This window comes from Myotis lucifugus, unplaced genomic scaffold, assembly GCF_000147115.1.
Source record: "Myotis lucifugus unplaced genomic scaffold, Myoluc2.0 scaffold_666, whole genome shotgun sequence".
Classification (NCBI taxonomy): Eukaryota; Metazoa; Chordata; class Mammalia; order Chiroptera; family Vespertilionidae; genus Myotis; species Myotis lucifugus.
In genome coordinates, this window is record NW_005871714.1 from 116,036 (window position 1) to 139,172 (window position 23,137).

Consider the following 23,137-nt stretch of genomic DNA (forward strand, 5'->3'; position numbering starts at 1 on the left):
GTGTCAGGGGAGGTGGTCCAGGATGGGTAACCACTGCCCTGGTCTGTTTCAGGGGGAGCCTGAGGCCCAGAGAGGGAGACCCACTTGCCCAGGGTCACACAGCAGGTCATTGGCCCAGCTGGGAGCTGGGAGTCCAGAGCCAGGTTCGGGACTGCACTGGGCTGAGGCTGGGCCTCCGCAGGAGCCTGAGAGCAGGGTGTGGGCAAGCCCTGTGGGACCCTCAGCAGCTGCTCTGCCCCCCATCTCTCCTCCGAGTGCGGCTTAGGTAGCCGTACTCTCTATTTAGGGTTCATACCGGTGTTGATGGGGCAGCACTGGCCCCAGACCAAGGCCAGCAGGCCCCCCAGTGCTCTGCAGAGGTCTGTCTCCACAGACCAGACCAAACCGGAGATGGTGGCCATCACATCAGAACCTGGATTCATCCAGGCTGGACGCCTGCCCCGCCACTTCCTGGCTGTGTGCCTCGAGGAAAATGCGGGACCCTCTCTGGGACTAGCAGGGCACTGCTGCCGGCTGCCAGGGCTGCCTGTGCTCTGCTCAGCAGGCCCAGCAAGGGCGCTGGTCACCAGCACCTTGGGGGCAGCCCGGGGTCTTGCTTGGGTGTGGCTCCTCCCTTAGAACTGCCCAGACAGGTGGTCTCTGCCTGCCTCGGAGGCCCCTCGGGGACGCTTTCCAACGGAAGTCTGCACTGAAACCCATTGGAGCGAAGGGTCTACAACATGACAGCTTTGGCTTATTTACCTTATAATGTGATTGCATTTGAGCAAAGGGTCTGCACCTGCGGCCATCACCCCGCGTAATCGCGTGCAGCTGAGCCCACGTGCGATATGCACGCAGCTCCCTGATCCAGGAGGTCCCGTGTGCAACAGCTAAGAGCGGAGCTTCCGGCTGAAGGTGGGGTTGGAGCCCTGCCTGATAGTGCTTTCACCAGCTACGGCAATCTTTTGAGGGATCTCTGAGGAACCCCTAAAGGTTCCATGGAACACAGTTTGCAAACTCCTTGCTTATTCCAGTTTTTCCCTCTCCAGGGTGGAGAACCTGAGCCCCAAAGCCGAGAGCCTGCACAGGGCTTGCTTGGCTAGTGAGGCTTCCTGTTGTCCCTGGTGAAGCACTTGGTCCCATAGATATTTTTAAGTTTACGTGGCTGATCAGAGACTGCGTAGCAGTTACTGAGAACGTGGACTTCGGGGCGAGACCGCGGGAGCTGAATCCCGGTTCTGCCGCTTCCTAGCTGTGCCTTGGCGTGGTCACCTGTAAGTGAGGACATCAGCAGCCTTTCTCTTGGAGTTGGAGGCACGCCTTGGTGCCGGACCAGGCCGTCTCTGGCTCTGACACGTCTTTATAATGTGCCACCCTAGGGCGACCGTTGGGACTTACACCTCAAGAGCCCCGCCTTGGGCAGCCTCAGTGCTCCCTCGGCCTGACTCTGTCCGTGTAGCCACAGCAGAGAGGACGTTTCTACTGGACTTTGGAAAGGCCAATGCTGTTGGGCTGCGGCCTCCTGGGGCAAATGCCTCCAACCCTCCCTGTCCCGAGACAGAAAAACCTGGATTCTCTCCCAGAGCAACAGTGGACCTGAATTTGGACTCTGAGGACTGGGCACACAGCCCCATGCCCTGATTTCACCCCCAGGGACAGACTGGATCCATTCGCCTTCTTTAGGCTAAAGATGTGTGTCAAGCTGCTTCCTGCATTTCTCCTCCTTCTGAGTGAATGTAAATCCACTCAAGTCACAAGGAACACACACTGTCCTTCCCAGGCTCCAAAACACATGCAGCGTTTATGTCTGAGCCTACAAGGAAAGGGGTTATTACGCCCATTTCAAAGGTGAGAAGACTGAGGCTCATGGGCCACAGCTGGAGCGATTAGCCAGGCCTGGCCGGGCCCCACGGGTGGGCTGCAACTTTATCGATTTTGTGCATGATGTGCAACTTTATCGATTTTGTTATTTCGGGGCAATTAACTGCTAGTTGCTGGAAACCCGCTAAGAAAGCAACGCCAACGGGCAGCCAGCCAGTGGTTCCCGGGGACGCGGATTCGGAAGCATGGCCGCTGCCCTGAGCCTGCGACCTGCAACCGCACAGGCTCCCCGGGGACATGCCGGCTGCTCCAAGTCCTGCTATTTTCAGGGGGAAAAGGTCAAGGTTTTCCGTTGCTGCTATTCTTGCTTCTAATGCTCAGTCCTCCCGGGATCACTTTCTCGTGCCTTCGGTTAGCTGGGGGCGGCGGGCGGGCACGGCCTGTGCTGCGCAGGCTGCGTATTCCCCTGGTTTTCAGTACCTGGGCTCTCAGGCACCAGGCAGTGGCGGCCCAGGTTTGAATTAGCCGAACCCCAGATGCCGTCAGATTCATACCCTCAACCTGCCTGTCCAGTGATACTGCACTGGTGACGGGGTATGACTGCGTGTTCACAACACGAAACGGGCCTTACAGACATCCCCCCCCCCCCATCTGCTCCCAACAATGGGCTCTTACGCTTTTTCAACTCAACCCCTCCCCCACCCATGGGCAAAGCACCCCGGGCCCCCTCCCGCCCACCTGTTCCCACTTCCCGGTGGAAGAAGAACCTGGTGGCAATGAAGAACCTGGTGGCACCTTCGGAGGCCCGGCTGAACAACTTCTAACAGTCACGATCAAGCTCCGGAGGTATTTTAAATTTCTAGGGCATCCTTTTATCGTCTCAAGTTATGAGTCTATCCTTCTGGAAAAAGTTAATTGTAGGTCTTCCCTCTCGTCTTCATGACCACCAGCTTCTTTTTCCACAGGCGGTGGGAACGGTGGGAGGAAGGGGGCACGGGGTACTGTGGCCCACGTGGCGGGGGAGGGGAGGGGGTGAGTTGAAAAGGCTGAAGGGCCCATTGTTCGGAGCAGCTGGGCTGGGGGAGGGACGTTTGTGAGGCCCATTTTGTGACAACGCAGGTGTCGGGGTGCCAGGGCCCATAGGCATTTTTACACTTACATTGTCAAAGGGCGGGTGACCCCACTCGTGGTGGCCCGGCGCACCTGGGCTCCCCGAGGCCTGGGGAGGGAAGCACACAGCAGCTGCCCAGCACAGTGGGGCCTGGTGTGAGGCTGCTCCTCGGCCCCAGCTCATCCTGGGTCAGGAGGGGACCTGGCACCGGGTGTGGTGGGTGGGGTGCAGGTGCAGTCCGGGGGGGGACTCCGAGGCAGAGCAAAGCTCAAAACGAGGGCTTGTGCCGGCCCCGTGTCTGCTCGGCCCTCCCGCCAGCTCCTCCCTGGGTTTCTTTTTCTGAGCCTGGGGGTAAGGCTCATGGGAAGACTTGGTCACAAGAGCAAGGAGCGGCTGTGCCAGAGAGTACAGTACCGATGGGGGATGAGGGAGGAGTGAACGGGGGAGGTGAGGTTCACACCAGGCCCGGCTGAAACACAGACAGTGCCCGCCTGCTGGGTGCCAGCCCCGCACTGCCCAGCTGGCACTGTGCTGGAGGCAGCGCAGCATCCCTAGGTTTGCACCGGATTTCTCGATCACGGAGGCCGTGGGAGGGTTAACGGAGTTAACGCATGTCAGTGCACAGTGGGCCCTGGCCGTGTCAGTGCTTAGTGGTGTTAGCTGGGACTGTTACTGCTATTATTAGGGGCACCTGCTGGAGCCGACCAGCAGGCGGGAGAGCTGCAGGAGGGCAGAGGACAGCCGTGCAGGTGCGCACGTCAGGACTCGGGCGCCCACACAGCAGGGCCTCACGGAGGCATGCGGTGTGAACTGTGCAGCTTCCCCTGGTCCGGAGGCCTGGGCAGCCCTGCCTCAGTTTCTCACTAACAGGTGCCACTCGGAGGTGGGACATTTGGGACAAGGTGTCGGAGATGACGACAAGGAGGGAGGGCAGCCTTTGAGCAGAGCCACCAAGATCTGAACAAGGTGTGGCCCAGCCCCTGAGAGGTCACACGGCTCCTCGAGAGCTGGGATCTTGGCCGAGCCGCTCTCCTCTGGGCCGGCGTGGGGCTTGGGTTAGTTTTGGGATGGCACATAGGCCCTCTCCTTGTATGCCAACTCCGCCTGACGGGCAGTGGCCGCCTGGGGCTTTGTAAAGTCAAGAAATCAGGAGCCACCTGATTTGGGCAGGGCAGGGAGGCCCTTTACCAGATTCGTGATGCCTGCACGAGGCCAGGGAGAGGGCAGCAGTGGCATCTCGAGGCCACGTGCCCTCCTCCGATTGGCCCAGGGGTCCTCCAGCCTGGCTGCACCTCGGAATCACCAGAGGTTAACGCTCTGATTCGGGTGCTGGCCTGGCATTGGCCGTTGTTTGAAAGCTCCAGGGGTGATTCTAATGTGGGGCCGGGCTGAGCACCGCTGGGGGAGGTGCCCTAGTAACTAGGGCCTAGTTCCTCGCGGTCCTGAGCTCTGTAGCCTCTCGGGTACCTTCTACTACCCCGGGCTTTGCGCTTCCTTCCAGCAGAAATGACGGGAGGTAAGAGGCCACTCTCCTGTTAGTTTCACAGCTGGAGTAGCTTTCTGTTGAGGCTGGGAGATAGAGGCTGAGGCACTGGCTGCAATCGGGGATGGGGTACCGGGGGCCCCTTCTCGGGACGCACTGTGGAGTTTCGCTGGGGGAGGCTTTGCGTCTGGGGGACCTCCCGGGGTTCAGAAAAGCCTGGCTTACTCTGGCTTCGGCAGGGGGAGAAGGAAGCCGATGAAAGCTGACCGGGGCGCTGAGCCAGGGTGCCAGGCTCCGAGCTGGGGTATTAGGACCTCGGGCAGCCCCGGATGCCTAGAGTAAAGCCAGCAAAGACGAGATGTTTCTGGAAGGCCACCTGGGCCTCGGCCCCTCCATCAGCTCAGAACCCAGCCAGCTTTCCTCGGCCCCTCCCGTCACCCCCTGGGGATCTAGCCCTGGCATCCCAAGAAGCAGGTTATGGGGACTTGGCCTCCCAACCAGAGCAACATAGAAGCAATCAAATAACATAGAGTTCGGTAATATTTTAAAATAAGCTTTATTTAGATTTTTTTAAATATTTTATATTTGCATCCATGCCTTCGAGAAACCTTTCCCACGGGAGAGGTTATTTTCATCTAATGTTACCCATAACTCATTCGCTATTTGACGGAGTTCCCTTAAATAAATCATCCTTAGCAACTCTGAGAATTATCTCCTAATTTACAAAAACTGAAATGAAAAGGAGCTACTAAATCATTACCGGGAGTGGTTGCAATCTTATTTTCTCGTAAGGGAAAACAATAAAAATCAATCAAAAGAGGGAAAAAAAAAGATTCATGGGGGAGAAAGCGTTTTCTAACATCTCTCTCTGCAGAGAAAGACATGGGCTCTGGGCTCTCCGTTCACCGGCTTGGCCATGGGAGGCCGGAGGGAGCTTCGTGAGTGCCCGGCCTGCTCCCTCCCAACCCCGAACCAGGTCAGAAGGGAAGGGAGGGGCAAATGGGGGCTTTTCTGTTTGTTTTAGAGACTCTGGACAAAAGACCTATCCGTTCTGATAGAGACTCTCCAGCACGTGAAAATTTAGTGTCTTTGTAAGAGCTGAAAGTGTTACTGTTAGCAGAAAGCGCAACTACGGTTGTTGAGAGGGTGTGCGAACTGAGCTGTTAGTAGTTAAGGTGGAGCCGTGGGTGGGGATGGGGGGTGGGACTCACAGGCCAAGAGAAGAGGGAAGCTCGTTTCAGGCCTGGGGAGGCCCTGGCTTCCAGCTCACGTGATCTCCATCACCCCACATTTAATGCACCAGGTTCTTTGCCAGGAAGCCTCACTGGGGCCAACACAGCTCCCAAATAGGCAAATGTTCGTGCCCATCCTCTCTTCTGGGGCGAGCGGGCCAGGCGGCTGGGACCGCTGGAGCAAGGGCCCCGGGGATCCCGAGAGGTTCCGCTAAGTGTGGCTGGAGGGGCCAACCAGGACGGGGTCAGTGCCCCCAACAGCCCTCCCCTTGAGAGAGAACCCCCCCCCCCCCACCACCACCAAGGACACCTGCCTGGCCAAGGTGAGAGTAAACCAAGGCGGAGAGACACAGCTGCAGGGAGGAACGGATGCCGCAGGAGGGTCATGGGACTGGCTGCCTCCCCCTGTCTCCAACCTCACTCCACAGACAGATCCGAGAGAAGGGGACCCTTGTAGGATGCGCTCTGCTCACTGAGTACAGTGTTCTGTGGTTCAGATAAATGAATAGAGAGAGAAAGGCCTGGAGAGAGTGGGGAGAAAGGTGGAGCGCCCGTCCATGCAGGGGCGGAAGAACAGGGAGAGAGCAGGAGAGAGAACGGAAAAAAGCAAGCTTTGAAATCCCACGGTCCCTGGCCCCTGGCCCCTGGCCCCCCTCCACTCTACCTCGCTCAGTTTGGCAGCAGCATGATAAGAGAATAGACAAGTCAACAGAAACCCCCGCCTCCCGCCCGCCCCGTGGAAAAATATACAATTCCAATATTTATGTAATAATTTAGATAGAATACGTCTTCTGCATTTGTGCAAATAAATTAAACGGAACCATTTTCTGTTTCTTTTCTTTTTTTTTTTCCATAAAGAAAGAAATGGCAACGCAATTTAAAAACTGGCAGGCCGTGAAAAAGAGCCCGTTGGACCTCAACAAACCCAGCCAAGACAAGGCTCCCCCGGCCGGGGCTCCGAGAGGGACCTCACCCTGGCGACAGTGGCGTTTTGTGGCTAAAGTGACTTGAGCGCACCCCGAGCACAGGGTCTGGTCCCACACGTTCACACGGGGGCGGGGGGCACGGGAGACAGACCACATCCTCGGGGAGAGGGGCTCCGGGAGTAGCAGTTCGGACGAGGGACATGTACAAGCACGGAGTGCACAGTCGTTTTTGTTATTTACAAATACACAGCAGTCCTTCAAGTTTTCAAGTTTCATAGAAAGGAGGGGAGGGGAGGGGACAGGAGGGAAAAACACAACCCAACGAACCGAACGAAAGGAAACATAAAAACAAAAAGGGAACAAAAATACAAAACGAAACAAACCCAGATGAACAACACGACCGCATCGCGCCGAAGACGACAGAGAGTTGACATAGTCACACACGTTTGCAGTATGTACATCAATTACAGAGGGGGCGCCGCAGGGGGGAGGGGTCCCACGCGTCGGCGCCCGGCCCGCACCCAGAACCCAAACCGGCCAGGAAGGCCCCCAGGCAAACCCAAAACGAAAAGAAACCCCCGCCGGGGGGGGGGCCCCGGGGAGGGGGGGCGGGCATCACCAGTCCGCGTCCTCCTCTATGTAATAATCAGGGGCGGTACCATCAAACAGGCCGGGGTCGAGGGACTTCCGCTGCTTCCCTCTGGCGAAGACGCGGGAGATGGAGCCAAATCCCATCTTCTCTTTCTTCTTTTTCCGTTTTTGGTCTTCAAGATCCTCTAGTGACTGTTCCGGCCAAGCGGCAGAGATGCGGAGGAGAAGAACAGAGCCAACCTGAGCTGGGGGTGGGGCACGGGGGGCGGGGCCACGGTGGGGAGGGGCACGGAGGGGGCGGGGCCACAGCGGGGAGGGGCAGAGGGGGCGGAGCCTCCAGTGGTCAGGACTGCCAGCACTCAGTGAGGGATCTTGGGCCCATTAGGGACCCTCAGGGACAACAGTAGGACCCACCCAAGGCTGTCATGAGAATGTCACTAAAGTGGATAAAAATGCATAATAAACATTCCACAACGGCGAGCCGCTGTTTGCCCACAACCTTACTGGTACCTCCTGAGGGCTTGCAGGAGTGTGACCATGCACTGGGCCATGGCCCCGCCACAGGGGCACTGAGCAAGGGCACACCTTCCCTGTGAAAAAGCCCCCGTGGAAAAGGGGGCCTGGGAGCCTGGAGAGTGAGGACGGAGGAAACCGGAGCTTTGTGTCGGCCAAGGGCAAGGACCTTGAATCTGAAGTCCCCGGACAAGAAGCAGGACTGGCTAAGGTCGAGTGGGGAGGCGGGGGCTTGGGGTCTAGTTCTGATGATGGGATAACTACGGGGGTTGGGGGCTGGTGTCTGCCGGAGAGCTTTGTACAGCCATGGGGTACAATTCTCTGTCAAAAAGGCAGGGCTCAGACGAGACCCGTGGTCGGCAAACTGGCTCGAGAGCCACATGCGGCTCTTTGGCCCCTTGAGTGTGGCTCTTCCTAAGCCTTAGGAGTACCCTAATTAAGTTAATAACAATGTACCTACCTATATAGTTTAAGTTTAAAAAATTTGGCTCTGTTGACTAATGAGTTTGCCGACCACTGGACTAGACTAATGGTTCCTAAAATATGTTCCCTGAATTCCAGGCCCACCCCTCACATGGTGGATCCAGCTCTCAGGGTGAAGGGCCCAGGAATCCACATTTGAAACACTTCCCTGGTGGACCCTGATGGGACTTGCAGAGACCAGCATGTGCGAACCCCGGGACTAGAAAACTGATCCTAGAGACCCCTCTGACCCCCACATTCATGTCATTTTCCTCCCTGCAGATCCCCTCCTCACCCTGATGATAGAATACTGAAATGTTAAAAATGAATAAAAGTTTCCTGCAAGGAGGGGCCCCATGAGCTCATGGCTTGGCTCATCAGACTTTGGCTGCCAAGAGAAGACACTACCAGGGCAGCAGGATGGAGGTTGTGATGCACTTAGTAGGTTTACAGGTCCAGAGAGGGCACGGAAGGGCAGACCCAGGTGGGAAGCCTAACTCGGGCCCCAACCACATGTGACTCCTTAACTCCTCTCTGCTTTGGGTGCCCCAGTATGGAAGGGGGGATGCCAAGGGCCCAGGGGAACAAGGGATGAAGGCATGGTCAGGCTGGGGAGAAGGGAGGGCCCGAGAACCCGGGGAAGGCACACCTACCTGTACAATGGGGTTGTGCAGGTTCTTCTGAACTGGGCCGGGACTGTCGCCCTGTGGCCAAAGGAGAAGAGAAAGATGAAACAGCAGACACACAGGCCACATGAGAGCAGAGATGGTCCGTGAAAGGAAGCCATCCCTTAGGGACCACCTTGCCTCTAGGTGGGGAACCCACCCTCACCCCTGAAGCAGACACTCCCGCAGGGCTCAGTGGGGAGGGCCTGGGGCTCACTGAGAGGCTGCTGGATCAGGGCGCCTAGCCCGAGGCCCCGGGGTGCTCCCCTGCCTGTTCTCGACCCCCAATACCCTCTGACCAACAAATCAGTTACTCAAAGGCTTCTAAGTTCCTGCCCCGATTGGTCCATTGTGTTAGAACTGGAGGTTGGTTATACTTGGTGCTTTTCCTAAAGAAATAGAATTTTATAGAAAAAAAGGGACAAAAATAAAGAATTTTGGAACAGGAAGACTCAGGAAACTGTAACCTCTAACTCCTCCTCAAACACAATGAATCTCGTATTCTGTGGAAGGGCAGGACGCATCAGCCTGGTTTACAGATTCACAGGCTCCAGACGGTCCAGCAGCACCGAGTTAATTAAAAGCAGAAATACAATACACATTTGGGACAGTCTGGTTCCTCCTGGGCCAGTTCTCCTTCCTATAGTGTACAAAAGTGGAGAACAAAAGAAAACATACAAAACAAAAAGGAAACAAAACCCAGAATCAGTTTTGTTTCTGGGGGCAAACGGATCATTTTGATCATAAAAGCCATTACCAGGGAGTCCCCTGGTGGTTGTTTCCAGAATTGCAGGCAAAGTGCCCATGAAGAAACAAAGTCCGCGTTACTTGCCCTGTCCATCAACTTTCTCCAACCTCTCGGTGCTCAGACGCCAGCCACCTCTGCTCTAAATTAATGGCCAGAGCCTGAGGGGACGTGGGGAATGGGGGTCCTTAGTCCAGACTGGGCTGTTCTTGCTGTTGTCAGGTCAAATGCGTGAGAATAAAGAGTTCCCCGGAGCTATGTTCAGGCTCTTCCTGGCTCACCTGTGTGCACGTCTATTGATATGTGGCATGGAGGTGGTTGAGGGAGCGCGGGAAGGGAACAAATGGTAGTTTAGTGTTTAGTCCTATCTCAAGATGCACAAACAGAATTCACGGCAGGCACCTAAAACAGGTTTACTGTGGGTAGGGCTGGCCATCTTTGCCCAGTGTATGGGGAAGAGAATGAGGCCGGTGCCCGCTGAAATGCCTGTACCCAGACAACTGGCTTACCAAAGCCCCCGCGTCCCGCTGCAGGGCCCTGTGGGAGGTGACCTTGGAAATCAATGTGCCAGGGCCAAGTTGGGCAAAAGGCGAGGCCTGTGCCAATGCAATTCAAGAGGCTTTTAGAGAACCCTTTCTGCAGATTGGATTTTCCAACGGCATTTTGGCTGTCAGGGCCACTATGGGCCCAACAAGGGGAGACAAAAAAAAAAAAAAAAGAAAAAAAGAAAAGGCCCTTGCGAAGGATTCTCCTTGGGGCTGTGCACAGATACCAGAAGGTTCTGGGTGCGCTGTAAGATGCTGGCTGCGGGTACAACATAACAGTGGCCGCTCCGAATCAGAGCATAGACGTCAGAGCCCCTCTACTAGCAGTGGTCCACCTTCTTCACCTTGGCTCTGTCAGCCAAGACAGCCTTTGTCAGCAGGGTGCTCTCCTGGGGACAAGAGAACACACTGCTTCCTTTCATAAGGCCCCAGTCAGAAAAGAATCCCAGCCCCTAGTGGGGCCCCAGGCCCGCAGGCGACCTTCTCCCCATTACGACGTGGGCTGAACAGGGCCCCGGGCCAGCAATCCCGCTGCCCACGCAGCAACTTAAGTTGAGCCTCAGCTATTTTTATGAGCACTTTTCATTGTTAGTGCAGATAGGAAAAAACGTTTCCATTATGATTACTTGTATATAGAAACGTTACTGATTTTTTATAAATTGATTTTCAACCAGCACTGTTATGTACTAGCTTATTATTAGTTCTAATGGCTTTTCAAGGTTATTCTCTTGCGTTTCCCAGGTAGATAATCATATCGCCGGCAAGTGATGGTTCTTTTGTCTTTCTTCCCCACTATATTCGCCTCATTTCTTTTTTATTACTTATCTCGCTGGTTAATGCAGCAACATGGACTGAGGTTTTGAGAAAGCCTTCCCACGCATTTGAAGACCTACGCTAGTGTGCCCCTGTCTTCACTGTGTGGCAGGGGAGCCCTGTTATTGTCAACCGCGTGATGGACCGGGAATGGAGAGTGGCCCCCACACCCAACCCCAATATTTCATGTTGGAGCCTAGACAGGGTGGCGTCCAGTCCTCAGACCCCTGACCCACCTTCCTTCACCCTCTCACTCCTTGGGAGCCTGTCTGTCGCCCTACTAGTCATCAAGAGGTAGGGGGCTGGGGACATGTGCCTCTTGGTAGCTGGCCCCAGTATGCAATCAAACCGTGTCCGATTACATAAGCAGAGCCAACCAACTTAGAGCAAGTTCATGACAAAACGTGCCAAGGCTTCTGGGAGTCAAAACACTGGGGCTCATTCCTGGATGAAGATGGAGAGCCGGCCCTACAGGGAGAGGCAGCGTGCTGGGAAGGCTGATGCCTGGGAGGAGAGGCCCGCGGTCTCACCCAGCCCACCAGAGGGGACCCCGCGCTGCACAGACCCCACGCCGACCCAGGCCCGCCTTCCTCTGGATTTTCCTTGCCCTCCCGGACACAAGGAGCAAATGGGCCTCCTTTCTTTCTCTCCCCACATCCATCTCTTCTTGCAAAAGGAAAGAACAGAACAGGAAATGCCTCCGCCAGAGTGCTCCCTGGGTGGACGAGAGGAAAGAGCGAGTGCGTCTTCAGCCCTCCGCCCGCCCCCGCGGTTTCCGGGCAGGGCCCAGGGCCCAGGGCCCAGGCCCCGCTGCTGCTGGCCTTACGTTGCAGAGGGAGTGCGTCCGGTGGCGAGGGGAGTTGATGTCGCTTGGCGTGGATGACCGGTCGCCTTCGGCGGCAGACGCGTCGGAGATGACGGAAGGCTGCCGGGAGTGGCAGGGGCTCACCCTGACCGCTGGAAAGCAGGGACAGCTGGTGAGTGAGGGATGGAGAGAATGGCCTCACCTTGACTGCCTTGCAGGCGATGGCGCCAGCGCCCCGTTACACCCAGGAGAACACTGAGCTGTCGAGAAGACCCCTGCCCAGCTCTCCGCCCCTCTATTCTGCAGCCATCAGAGAGCAGTTTCCAGGAAGAGCCTCCCATCATCGCCTCTGGATCCACGTAGGCCCCCTCTTAACCCGGGTGAGGGAGAGGAAGAGGCGGAGCTCCCAGGGACCTCAGTTATCTGGGCCTGGGGCCCCACACTCCCCTAAGCAGCTCCAGTGGAGATGGAGAGACTGCCTTCCCCACTGGGTCGGAGGACCTCCAAGCAGCCCCACCGCGGTGGCTGGGCCCGCCGGCCAGGACCCACCTTGCCGGTCTGCAGGGTGCGGGGGGTGCGAGTGGTAGAGCGTCTGCTGGCTCTGCCGGATGGCTGCGGTCAGCGGCAGGTCCGCCTGCACCACCCACTCCTGGTTGCCGTTGAGCACGGTCTCGCCTGGCATGGCGAGTGAATGCCGCTTGGGGACGTCCTTGGTCAGCGTAGCTAGGGACTGCTTGGCCTGGAGAAAGAGCCAGGGGACAAGAGGACGCCGTGACCTCGTGGCCGGCTGCTCGGCCACCGCCCACCATCATGGGAAAACCACGAACTGGCCCCTGGGCCTGGGCATCGCCGGCTGCGTGAGTGCCAGACAGTAAGCCAAGCACCTGCACGGCAGGCCTCCCCTGGGTTACACCTTAGATCCTGACACCCAAGTGAGACCAGCAATACGGAAAGAAAGAGGCCCCCACCCTACACACACACACACACACACACACACACACTGTCACCCATTCTTTTGGGTTCTCTGAGGACTGGCTGGGACTTGAAGGACATTGTAAGAAAATGGTGTTTTGGCTTCCATCACTTTAGCTCCTCCCAAATTCAACCTGTGACCTCCCTTCGCAAGGTGCAGCGTACTGCAGGCTGGGGCGGCCACTCCTCCCCTGGCTCTCAGGGCCACGGGGCGAGGTGCGTGGGACACGGGAAGCCCAGGGACAGGGTGGGCTGAGTCAGGGCGGGGTGTGGTCGGACAGCTCGTCCTTTCCTCAGGCGGTGACAGGTCTCTGTCAGCTTCCGGTTACCTCCCCCCAGGATATGTGGGGTTTTATTAGAAACAACAGCAGATTGTTTTGGGGAGAAAAAAGGCACGTATTAGCGATGTATTAATGCATATTCATCACAGTCTATTTCCACTTCCTGGCTGGCTCCCCCGGCTCACACAGGGCAGAGGGGACACTCGGAGGGGCTCAAGGGGCTTGCGCTGAGCTCGCCGGTGAATCCGATGCCCAGGGGGTCGTTACAGATGGCAGAGCCACCGTGAGTGCTGGCTTCGCCCCTAACATGAACGCAGATGAAATGAAAGACTTCACCTCCCCTCTCCTGCTCCAGAACTTCCCATACCTTCCTTAAGGCCTCAGCCTCCTTCTGGCAGAGCGGAGATTCCAGCCCATAAACAGACAGTCCTTGGCCTCAAGCCTGATAGAGCCTCATCATGCGAACCAGCTGTTATTTTAGATACGTCACCGCCCTCTCTGAGCCTCCGTTTCCACATCTGTATAATGGAAAGCCTGGACCAAGCGATCGTTAGGGTTCTCTCCAGCTCAGACACCCCAGGAGTCAGTGAAATCACTTCCCTTCCACCACCAGCCCCTGGGGAATATAAACCTATATGGCAGAGGGAGGTCAAGTTGAGGGTGTCAGCCCCACCCCCGAGCCAGGTAATCATCTCCTCCCTTGCTCAGGAAACCTTCGTGTGCTCAGTGTGACAGCCTGGGTCTCAAGTAGGGAGTGTGCCATTATCTGTGCTTGACTGGGGAGAAACCGGAAGCTCAGAGAGGTTCAGTGACTTCTTTAAGATGCACAGCAGGCACAGCATCCAAGCTGGGCTCCAAGCCTGGGTGTCTGACTGCAAGCCCCTTGTGGGTTCCCAGGTGCCCACCCTCCGCTGGGACAGGAAAACCAGCATAAGCGATGCAGACCAGGACCAGGAGCAATCCCTCTGCCGCAGGAGCGAGTGAGGCTGGGAGTGGTTCAGAGCTGCCATATGCTTGCAGCAGCCCCGCTTACACAGACCGCATCACTCGGCACAACCCTGTTTTGACGCATGGTGATTGGTGTGAGGTTTCTCAGTCCTGGAACTGCTCGAGGGGAGTCACGTAGATTCTTTACGCCATATTTTTTGTGGTGGCTGAAAGGGGGCCACGGGGGGAGAAAGAGACCCCCGGGGGTGTCCTCCACAGCGCCAGTAAAACCCCCCCCCCCCCCCCGCCGCTTGCCCTCTCGCAGCATTCCCAGCCCCACACCTGGGAAGCGAGGAATGCCCAGTTGCCCCTGAAACAAGCGGCCCGGCCCGTTAAGGCATCGCAGAGAGAGGCCCGGGCAGGGCTGCTCTCCAGGCCCAACCGGCTTTCTTTTCCCAGGCGGAGCCTGCCCTGCCGGGGACTTGGAATGGCCCCTTCTAACTCAGCAGGCAGCTCAACATCACTGCTTCCTGACAACCCAGGGTGGGGGGCGGGGGGGGGGGGGCGGGGTGTCCCTCTAGGCTGGTCCTGAGGATGGAGCACAGGATCCTCTCCCAAACTGCCCGCCCACGACTTTAACCCTCGGGCACAGCTATGACGGAGACGGGAGCTGCAGGTGAGCGTGAAGTCTTACTAAAACCTGCATGCTTGCCCGGCTGGCATGGCCCAGTGGCTGAGCATCCATCTATGAACAGGGAGGTCATAGTTTGATTCCAGGTCCGGGCATATGCCCGGGTTGCAGGCTTAGTTCCCAGTGGGCGGCCCTGCAGGATGCAGCTGATCAATGATTCTCTCATCATGGATGTTTGTTTCTGTCTCTCTCCCTCTTCAGTCCTCTCTGAAATCAATAAAAAACTAAAAACCTGCACGCACACTGGGCCCGTGAGCTCCTGATTTCCTCCAATGTGTGCCTGTGCGCTTACACAAGCCAGAGTTGCTTCCTGCAGTTTTAAGCCAAGGACGTAAAGGGGTACCTGCAGGACGGTACCTCCCCTCTGGTCTCGCCCGGCCAGCGGTGCAGGAGGGGAGCTGGACCACACCGCCTGGCGCAGGCAGCCCCGGAGGCCTCCGGGTGGTGAATCCTGCAGATGGCGGTGGACACCCCAACAACACAGGGGCGGTCAGGGCTCTTAGGAAAGCCTCTTCCCTCTGGGTTTGAGCCCTCCTTCTTGTTATAACAAAGCCACCGCCCTGAGCTGCAGACATTCACTCTAACTCTTCACACTTAGCAAAGGGGTCTGATGCCTGCCAGAAGGAGGAGGCGGGGACCTGAGTTTTGTTGGCCAGAGGGAAGCACGTGGAGTGGTCTGGGCATGGGGACTGCGGGAGCAGAGGCGCTCTGGACCCCGGAATTCCCCAAGGATGCTTGAGGCCAGTGCGCCCAGGCAAGGAAGTCATGTCTGTCTGTCCCCCGGGCACTGGGCAGGCCTGGGAGAACAGGCGGGCAGCAGAGGCACCAGCACCGCTGACCCCACCTCCACCCCAAAGGGGACTGACAGCAGCAGCTTCCTCCGGGCCTGGGCAGTCCTCACCACTAGGGGTCAGCATCGGACAAGGAGACCCAGGAGGTAGGTGGCAGGTAGGTAGGGGCTGAGCTGGTCCCAAGAGGGACCCATGGATCCTGACCAGGGTGGTCCGAAAGGAAGTGACCGTAGAAAACCTTCGTCTCATATCATCCATCACCATGTGCAGGCACCAGACTGAGCACTTCCCTGGCGTTATTTCATTGACATCCTCCCAAGAGACCCAGGAGACACAGGCCATTACCCTATTTAGACCGATGAAACCGAGGCTCAGAGAGGTGACAAGTCCTGCATAAGATCACACAGCTAGAAAGTGACGGGGGCTGGACTCGAACCCAGAACCCAGGGCTGTAACCACACTGTCAGCATGCATCCGTGCTCTGCAGGCGAACGTGGAGCCAGGCAGCCCTCCCCAGCCCCCAGGGCTCCCAAGTGTTTCCCTGCCACTTGGTGGGGCAAACAGGGTGGGATGAAGACCCCCAGCCCCACGCAGCTCCAGATAAAGGGCACTGAAGCCCAGAGAAGTGCAGTGAGCGGCCCAAGGCCACACAGGAGCAGGCGGAGCAAACTCCAGGGCTCTGGGCCTCGGTGTTTCAGCCAGGCCCAGACACACCATGGCTCTCTGCTCCCACGTGCGGGCTGTGGGTCACCGCAGTAAACAGTTTTTGGGTGTATTTTGAAGGCTTGTTTTGGATTAGAAAAAAGTAACACTTTTCCCCTTGACAACCCAAATAAGACATTCTCACTGTAGATGAAAATAACAGGTGTGCGCGCACGCACACACAGACACACACACACACACAGGAAAATAAAACTCACTTGTAATCCTAGTACCCAGAGGTAACCATTGTTAATTTTTTTTGTGTATTTCCTCCCAAATGTTTTCCTAAACAAATCTATTTTTAAAAAAATGGGCTTTTATTTTTGCAGTAGCCTGGGGAGTGCGGAAGAGTGGATGGTCTCCCAGCACCCCATGCCCCAGGCCCAGGCAGGTGGGTGAGAGACTGCCCCAGGCTCAGGGGTTGATGTGGGAAGATGCCAATCATCACAGACCCCACCCCCAGCCACACCCCCTCCTGGGTCCTGCTTTGCCTGACTCCACTCCTTCACTCCAGGCTTCTCTGCACCCTGTCTCCCAGCACAAGTCCCACCGCCCTGCGTGTGTGAAGGCAGGGCAGGGAGGGGAGGGGCTCACCATAGCCAGCTCAGCCTCCAGCTCCTTCATCCGGTTGTCCTTGAGGTCCAGCTGGGAGCGCAGCGCCGTGGCGTGGTCCGTGGCCTCCTTGGCTTGGCGCCGGAGCTCCCACTTCTCCCGCTCCAGCAGGTCCTTCTCCTTGGCCAGAGCTTTGACGGCATCCTCGCTCTCCTGCGGGGGGTGGGAGGGCAGGGTGTCACATGGGGAGTGCAGGGCCTCCTCATGGCCCAGACGTACCCTGAGGGGCCCTGACCCCCGACCACAGAAGGCTCTGCAGTGGGAAAGCCCTGGGTTCGAGTCCCAGCCATGCCACAAACTACGGGGAGATAGGAACAGACACAAACCCTTGGCAGAGGCTCAGGAAACATTTTTCAATGACTCACTGAGCAAACGTTTGTCTCGGGGAAGTTGTTTGACTTCACCCAGTCTCGCTCTCTCTGTATTTAAAATGGGGCGGGGGGGGCCCAGCCGGCGTGGCTCAGTAGTTGAGTGTCAACCTAGGAACCAGGAGGCCACGGTTTGATTCCTGGTCAGGGCACCTGCCCAGGTTGCAGGCTCTATCCCCAGTGTGGGACATGCAGGAGGCAGCCAATGGATGATTCTCTCTCATCGTTGAGGTTTCTATCTCTCCTTCTCCCTTCCTCTCTGGAATCAATAATAAAATATTTCTGAAAAATGGGGGGAAGGAGCCAATACTATTTGTTTCAAAGAATTGTTATAAAGATTGAGTTCATGTGAGGGAAACATTTAAACAGAGTCCGACAAACGTTAGGGTCAGTCGTGGGTCTGAGGCTTTGTTTTGTTGTTTGGTAACATGTATGTGACAGAGAAGGAGGCAGCCCAGTCCCTGTGGCTGCCAGGGGCCCTGCCACCCCCCCACAGGGTCACAGCCCCCGATGACACAGGCTGGACCCTCGGCACAGTTCCCGGCCAGGCACCTGGCCCTGCTCCGGGCTGGGCCCCTCGCAGGAGCTCCGCTGTGTCATCCGGAGCCAAGTTAGCAGGCAAGGAACACGCAGCCGAATCGGGGCCCGACCTCTGATGCCCAGAGCCCAGGTTCAGGAAGGCAGGTGTCCTTCCCCAGAGGACGGTCCCCACAGGGGGCCCTGCCCGCCGCCTGGCCACGGCCTTCCCGTTCTCCACGTCAGGAGCTCACCTCCAGGTCTCCACGTGGCCCGGGACCACGGAGAGGCGGCCATCCTGCCTCGTCTAACAACCCTGTCGCCCACAATTGGTGAACCAAGTTCCTCGGCTAGCCGATCATAAACTCCTACTCATCCCACAGAGCCCAGCTCACAGCCACTTCCTCTGTGACGCCTTCCAAGACGGTCTCCCTGCCTGCAGAAGTCCCTGCCGCCTCACCGTGCTCCCGGCTCTCTGTTCACACACTCGTTATGATGTCATGAATCAGATGCAGAGCTAACACTCACTGAGCGCTTCCTGTGCGCCGGGCGCCATGCGGCGTGCTCTGCGCTCACCATCGCATTCGGTCCTCACACAGCTCCACAAGTCTGCACCGCGTTCCTGAGATGCCCGGGGACACACACGGGGAGCCAGGATCTGAACCTGGGCCAGCCTGTCTCCGGAGCCCCCACTGTCACCGCCTGGGCCATCCTGTCGATGTGTGTTTGCCCCGACGCCACGGAGCCCTCAGCTAGGAGCTGTGCCTGTTTCAGCTCAGTGCCCGGGCTGGGCGAGACACGTCGGAGGCCTCCCCAGTGGGCACAGGCGACATGAGCAGAGTCTCTCCCAAGGGGGATGGGAGAGGCCACCCTCGGGCCGGGCGTGGGGAGAGCCGGTGTCCGGGGAGTGGAGGGGCCTGACCTTGCGGTGCTGCTCGTAGTTCCGGATGAAGTCCCGCAGCTGCTCCTCGCGGCTCTCCAGCGTGGCGTACAGCTGCTGCATCTGGCTCACCAGGTCCGTCTTCTCGCCCTTCAGGCGCTTCCGGTCGGCTTTCATGGCTGGGGGACAGAAGAGCGCGTTAGTCCTGGGATCCTGGTTGTCTGCCGGCCCCGAACGCTGAGGAGGGACCCTATTTCGACATCCCCCCCATCCCCGGTTTTTAAATATATATTTTTATTGATTTCAGAGAGCAAGGGAGAGAGAGAGAGAAACATCAATGATGAGAGAGAATCATTGATCAGCTGCCCCCTACTGGGGATCAAGCCCGCCACCTGGGCAGGTGATCTTGACCAGAATTGAACCCGGGACCCTCTAGTCCGCAGGCTGAGGCGCTATCCACTGAGCCAAACCAGCTAGGGCATCGACCCCCTTTTTAACAGATGAGGAAACAGGATCCAGAGACATGAAGCTTCTCCCCCAAGCTCCCAGGTCACTCCGTGGCACTCTCAGGATTCGAACCCAGGCCTGTCTGTTGATAGAGTCCCTACTGTCACCTCTCAATTTTATTGATCCAACGAGGGCGGCACGTTTTTGATGACCCATCTATCCCTGCTTTGAACTGGCTGGTCCCCAATGTCAAGGAGTCGGAGGCCTGGGGAGCCTGGGGCCGGTGGGGTGTGAGAACCAGAGGGAAGCGCCAGGGGGTGGCTCCGAGGGAGGCCACTGACCCACGCGAAGTGACCGCCGTGGCGTCCCGGGAGCCGTGGGCGGGCTCTCTGTGCCAGTGGAGAGAAGCGGCTGCCAAGCAGGTCTCATGGGCTCCCGTGGGGGTCACCCCTCTGCCCCCTGGTTGGAAACGAATTCCCCTGGGCTCTGCTGTACTCCCTCAGCCTCACCTGGGTGGGAACCAGACTTCCTCTCGGGACTGGAGCTTCGGGAGGGGATCTCCCCCTCACAGCCCCGCTGGGCTGCCTTCCCTTTTGCCAAGTGGCTGTGGAGGGCGTGACGCTGCGGCCTCCATGGACCGCCCACTGCGCCAACCCCATGCACTGTGCACGCACTGCAGGAGCTGCGTGCTGCTGGCTGTTCCGCCATCGAAGAGGGCTGACACGAGCACACGTCTGCGCTGGTGGCCTCCGTAGGGGGCGGCGACTATGACTGGGGGTTCCCTGAGAGCAAGGGCCAGGCCTCTGCCTTCAGATTAGTAGCTGCCCCCTCAGACGAGAGTGGGAGCCGCCCCCCCCCCCCGCCACTATTTGTTAAGCACCTTCTGGGTGCCAGGCTCCATGCCTGGAGGGGACAGGGTCCCCATCTTTTGGGTGGTGGCAGGTCTGATCGAGGAGACAAGCCCCTATGCGCATGGGTGACCCGAGTCTCTGTCTACCCTCCTTCTTCCCAAGAGAACCCCGTGTTTGCTTGTGCCCAGTTACAACACAGCTTCCCAAGCTCCCTTGCAGCTGGAGGGGCACGTGTCCCAGTTCTGGCAACTGAGATGCACACAGATGTCTACTGGGCGATCTGCTGCGCTCTTTACAGAAAAGGTCACAGCGTCTCCCTGCCATTGCCTTCCTGCTGGGAGCACAGATGTGTGTTCGAGCACCAGGATGGAGACACAGGCTGAAACCGGGGGGCAGACAGACAGACAGAAGGAGCCTGGACTGCTGGTGCATTACCCAGGCCAGAATTCATTAGAACAGGAGAAAAAGAAACCCCCCTGTCTATGGGATTTCCCGTTACATGCAGCCCAGCGCACTCCTGCCACAAGGCAGGCGTGGGAAGTGCCATCACTCCTCCCACAAAGGGCTCCGCTGAGGTTCCATCCCACAGGCTCTCCGCTCTGGGCTCTGCCCACCGCTGGGCTGCAGCCTGCCAGGCTGAGGACGAGAAACACGAGCGCTGGGTCTCTGGGCACGAGCGCCAAGGGAAGACCACCTGCCAACGCCAATAAGGCGCCTCTGGAACCACGGTGGGAACATAGAAGGCACGGTGCTCCCACCTGTCAGAAGCCACGTGTCCACCACCTGCACGCAGAGGAGCAGGGCCTGGGAGCACGGGGACCCTGCACCGGGGTGGGGAAGTGGGTGTGGTCCCCACGGAGCTGGAATGACATTACTGCTGCCTCCATCACATGGGGTGTCGCTATAGAGGGCGCTGCTATTGTAACTACTTAAGAAACAAGGTTTGGCAGGGAACCCCCCAAGAAATGACCTCAGCGACATGCACGCGGCCATGAGCACCACACAGCGACATGCACACAGCCATGAGCACCACACAGCGACATGCACACGGCCATGAGCACCACAGTGACATGCACACAACCATGAGCACCACACAGCGACATGCACACGGCCATGAGCACCACACAGCGACATGCACACGGCCATGATCACCACACAGCGACTTGCATACAGCCATGAGCACCACACAGTGACATGCACACGGCCATGAGCACCACACAGTGACATGCACACGGCTATGAGCACCACATAGCGACATGCACACGGCCATGAGCACCACACAGCGACATGCACACAACCATGAGCACCACACAGCGACATGCACACAGCTATGAGCACCACAGCGACATGCACACGGCCATGAGCACCACAGTGACATGCACACCGCCATGAGCACCACATGCCTCCTTCCTTCCTTTGTCACAGGGATGCTTTTATTTCTGCCTTCAAACCATTTTTGATGTTCTCCAAACATTCCTCACACTTGCTGAGGTCTGCGAGGCATGACCGGCCTCCGCTCGCCTTCCCAGCCACCGGCTTCGCCCAGGCGTGCCCCATTCCAGCAGCCAGGCCGGTGGAACCACTGCCATGGTGACAGGTGATGCCACACCTGGCGGGCCCTGCGGGGTCACGGAAGGAGGCTAGCCTGGCTCCTGGGCGTGTGGGGACTCTGAGGTGGGAGGGAGGGCGTGTGCGGAGGGCCTATTCTTCTAACTGGGAGGAGGCCGGATGCACGCACGAGATGAGGGGTGTGATCAGGGCTCAGCTGCAGCCCCACGTCGATGGTACTTGTTGGGGGTGTCACTTTTCGCAGGCTTCTGAGGGGGCCTTGCCGCAGCAGAGTCGCCCAGATGTGGGGCAGTGTGGAGCGGCACCAGCACATATACCTTCTGCAAATGCCCCTCTTGGCGGGTGGGAGAGAGAGCAGGGAGGTCTCTGCACTGACCCTCTCCCCACGGGCAAAGCAGACCCTCCCTCCAAGGCCCAGGCAAGGAGGCCACAGCCCATACGCGAGGAGAACAGAACAGTAAACTCTGAGCTTTGGGGGCCTGGAAAGAGGGGTTTTGCAGGGTGCTTTTAGAGCACGAGGGGTTTCTCCTTGCCCCCCGGGCAGTGACTGGGGTTGGGGTGCTGGTTCTGTCTGTCCCGCCTCTGAGTCCCTGAGTTGTCACTTACTCCCAGGCCTCAGCTTCCTAGCCATTAAGGCGATCCCCACGTGCCTGACACTTTTCAAGCCTCTTACGGATCTTTGTCTCTGAATTCTCACAACCACTTATTAATTCATTCCACGTGACAGACAAGGAAGTGGCATCCATGGAGATTAAGGAACCCGGCCAAGTGGTGAGTGGCAGCGCCCACCTGGCCCCAGGACCCACCCAGACTGCTACCCTGCTGCCTCCAACACCTGCTGCCAACCCCCAACCACCTCCGCACAGCCCGGTCAGCCTCACCTGCTCCTCGGAGCTGGTGCTGGGGGTGGGGCTGCCCCTTCCTTACGGAGGAGGAAACGGAGGCACAGAGGGTTCCCTTACTCATCAAGACCCACAAGGCTCAAGCAGTGGACCTGGACTTGCATCCTGGACTCTGACCTTGAGCCCCTTCCACTCCTCCATCGACTCCATGAAAGCACAGCCAGCGGATGGCCCCGAACTCACACCATCACTCCCGCCAGGAGACGCTGTTCCTGCAGAGGCTACACCGTCCCAGGGGCTTCCCGAGGGATCCATGAAGGCGGGTTGGCCTTCTCGTGCACACCCTATGGCTGCTCAGTGTCTGCTGGAAGGAGGGAGGTGTGTGTGTGTGTGTGTGTGTGTGTGTGTGTGTGTGTGTAGTCACCCCCTCTTGCTTACAGGATCCTCAGCCAGCCCCAGACACAGCCTCATTCCACACGGTCAGATCTCCATTAGTCTGGCCTCAGAAGACCGCAGGCTGGTCCAGGATGGTCCAAAGCTAAGAGCCCTTGTAAACATTCCCAGCTGGTGGATCCCAGACAAACCTAGACTCAGAGGTGGGGAGGGGTAGGCCTTGGTCTGAGTATGACAATCCTAGCATCTGCCAGCAGGGGGCTCCCCTTTCTCTTCCAGTCAACATTCCTGTCCAGTTAAGCCTTCAGCATCTACAGATTCTGGGAAAGGAGGGGTGGGAAGGTGGGAGCCAGAAAGGCTTGGCAAACGACTCGGAATAAAAACTCACCAAAATGGTCTTACGGCTCAACTTCTCTTTACAGACGGGGAAACTGAGGCCAAGAGAGAGAAAGAGAATATCTAGTATCACACAGAGAGAATCAGTCAGCACAGGTCTCCTGAACCTTAGGCCAACACAGCTGGCTTTGGAGTCTGCCTATCAAAGCCTCAGTTTCCTCATCTGTAAAATGGGGTCTGACCGTATAGCCATTTCTGCTTGATACAG

The 23,137-nt window shown here is 57.7% G+C and overlaps 1 protein-coding gene across 2 annotated transcripts in view; it reads right to left on the reverse strand.

The window, feature by feature from the left end:
- Positions 1-7,161: 7,161 nt before the first annotated feature.
- The window catches only part of KAZN (kazrin, periplakin interacting protein), a 60,861-nt gene continuing 44,885 nt past the window's right edge, over positions 7,162-23,137 (reverse strand). For both annotated transcript variants that reach the window (XM_023746372.1, XM_014447500.2), the window contains exons 3-8: positions 18,474-18,610; positions 16,650-16,820; positions 12,241-12,430; positions 11,713-11,843; positions 8,772-8,822; positions 7,162-7,335 (exon numbers count right to left, since the gene is read on the reverse strand). In XM_023746372.1, the coding sequence (XP_023602140.1) occupies positions 7,168-7,335; positions 8,772-8,822; positions 11,713-11,843; positions 12,241-12,430; positions 16,650-16,820; positions 18,474-18,610 (848 nt within the window). In that variant the 3' untranslated portion in view covers positions 7,162-7,167. The remainder of the gene's footprint in view (positions 7,336-8,771; positions 8,823-11,712; positions 11,844-12,240; positions 12,431-16,649; positions 16,821-18,473; positions 18,611-23,137) is intronic.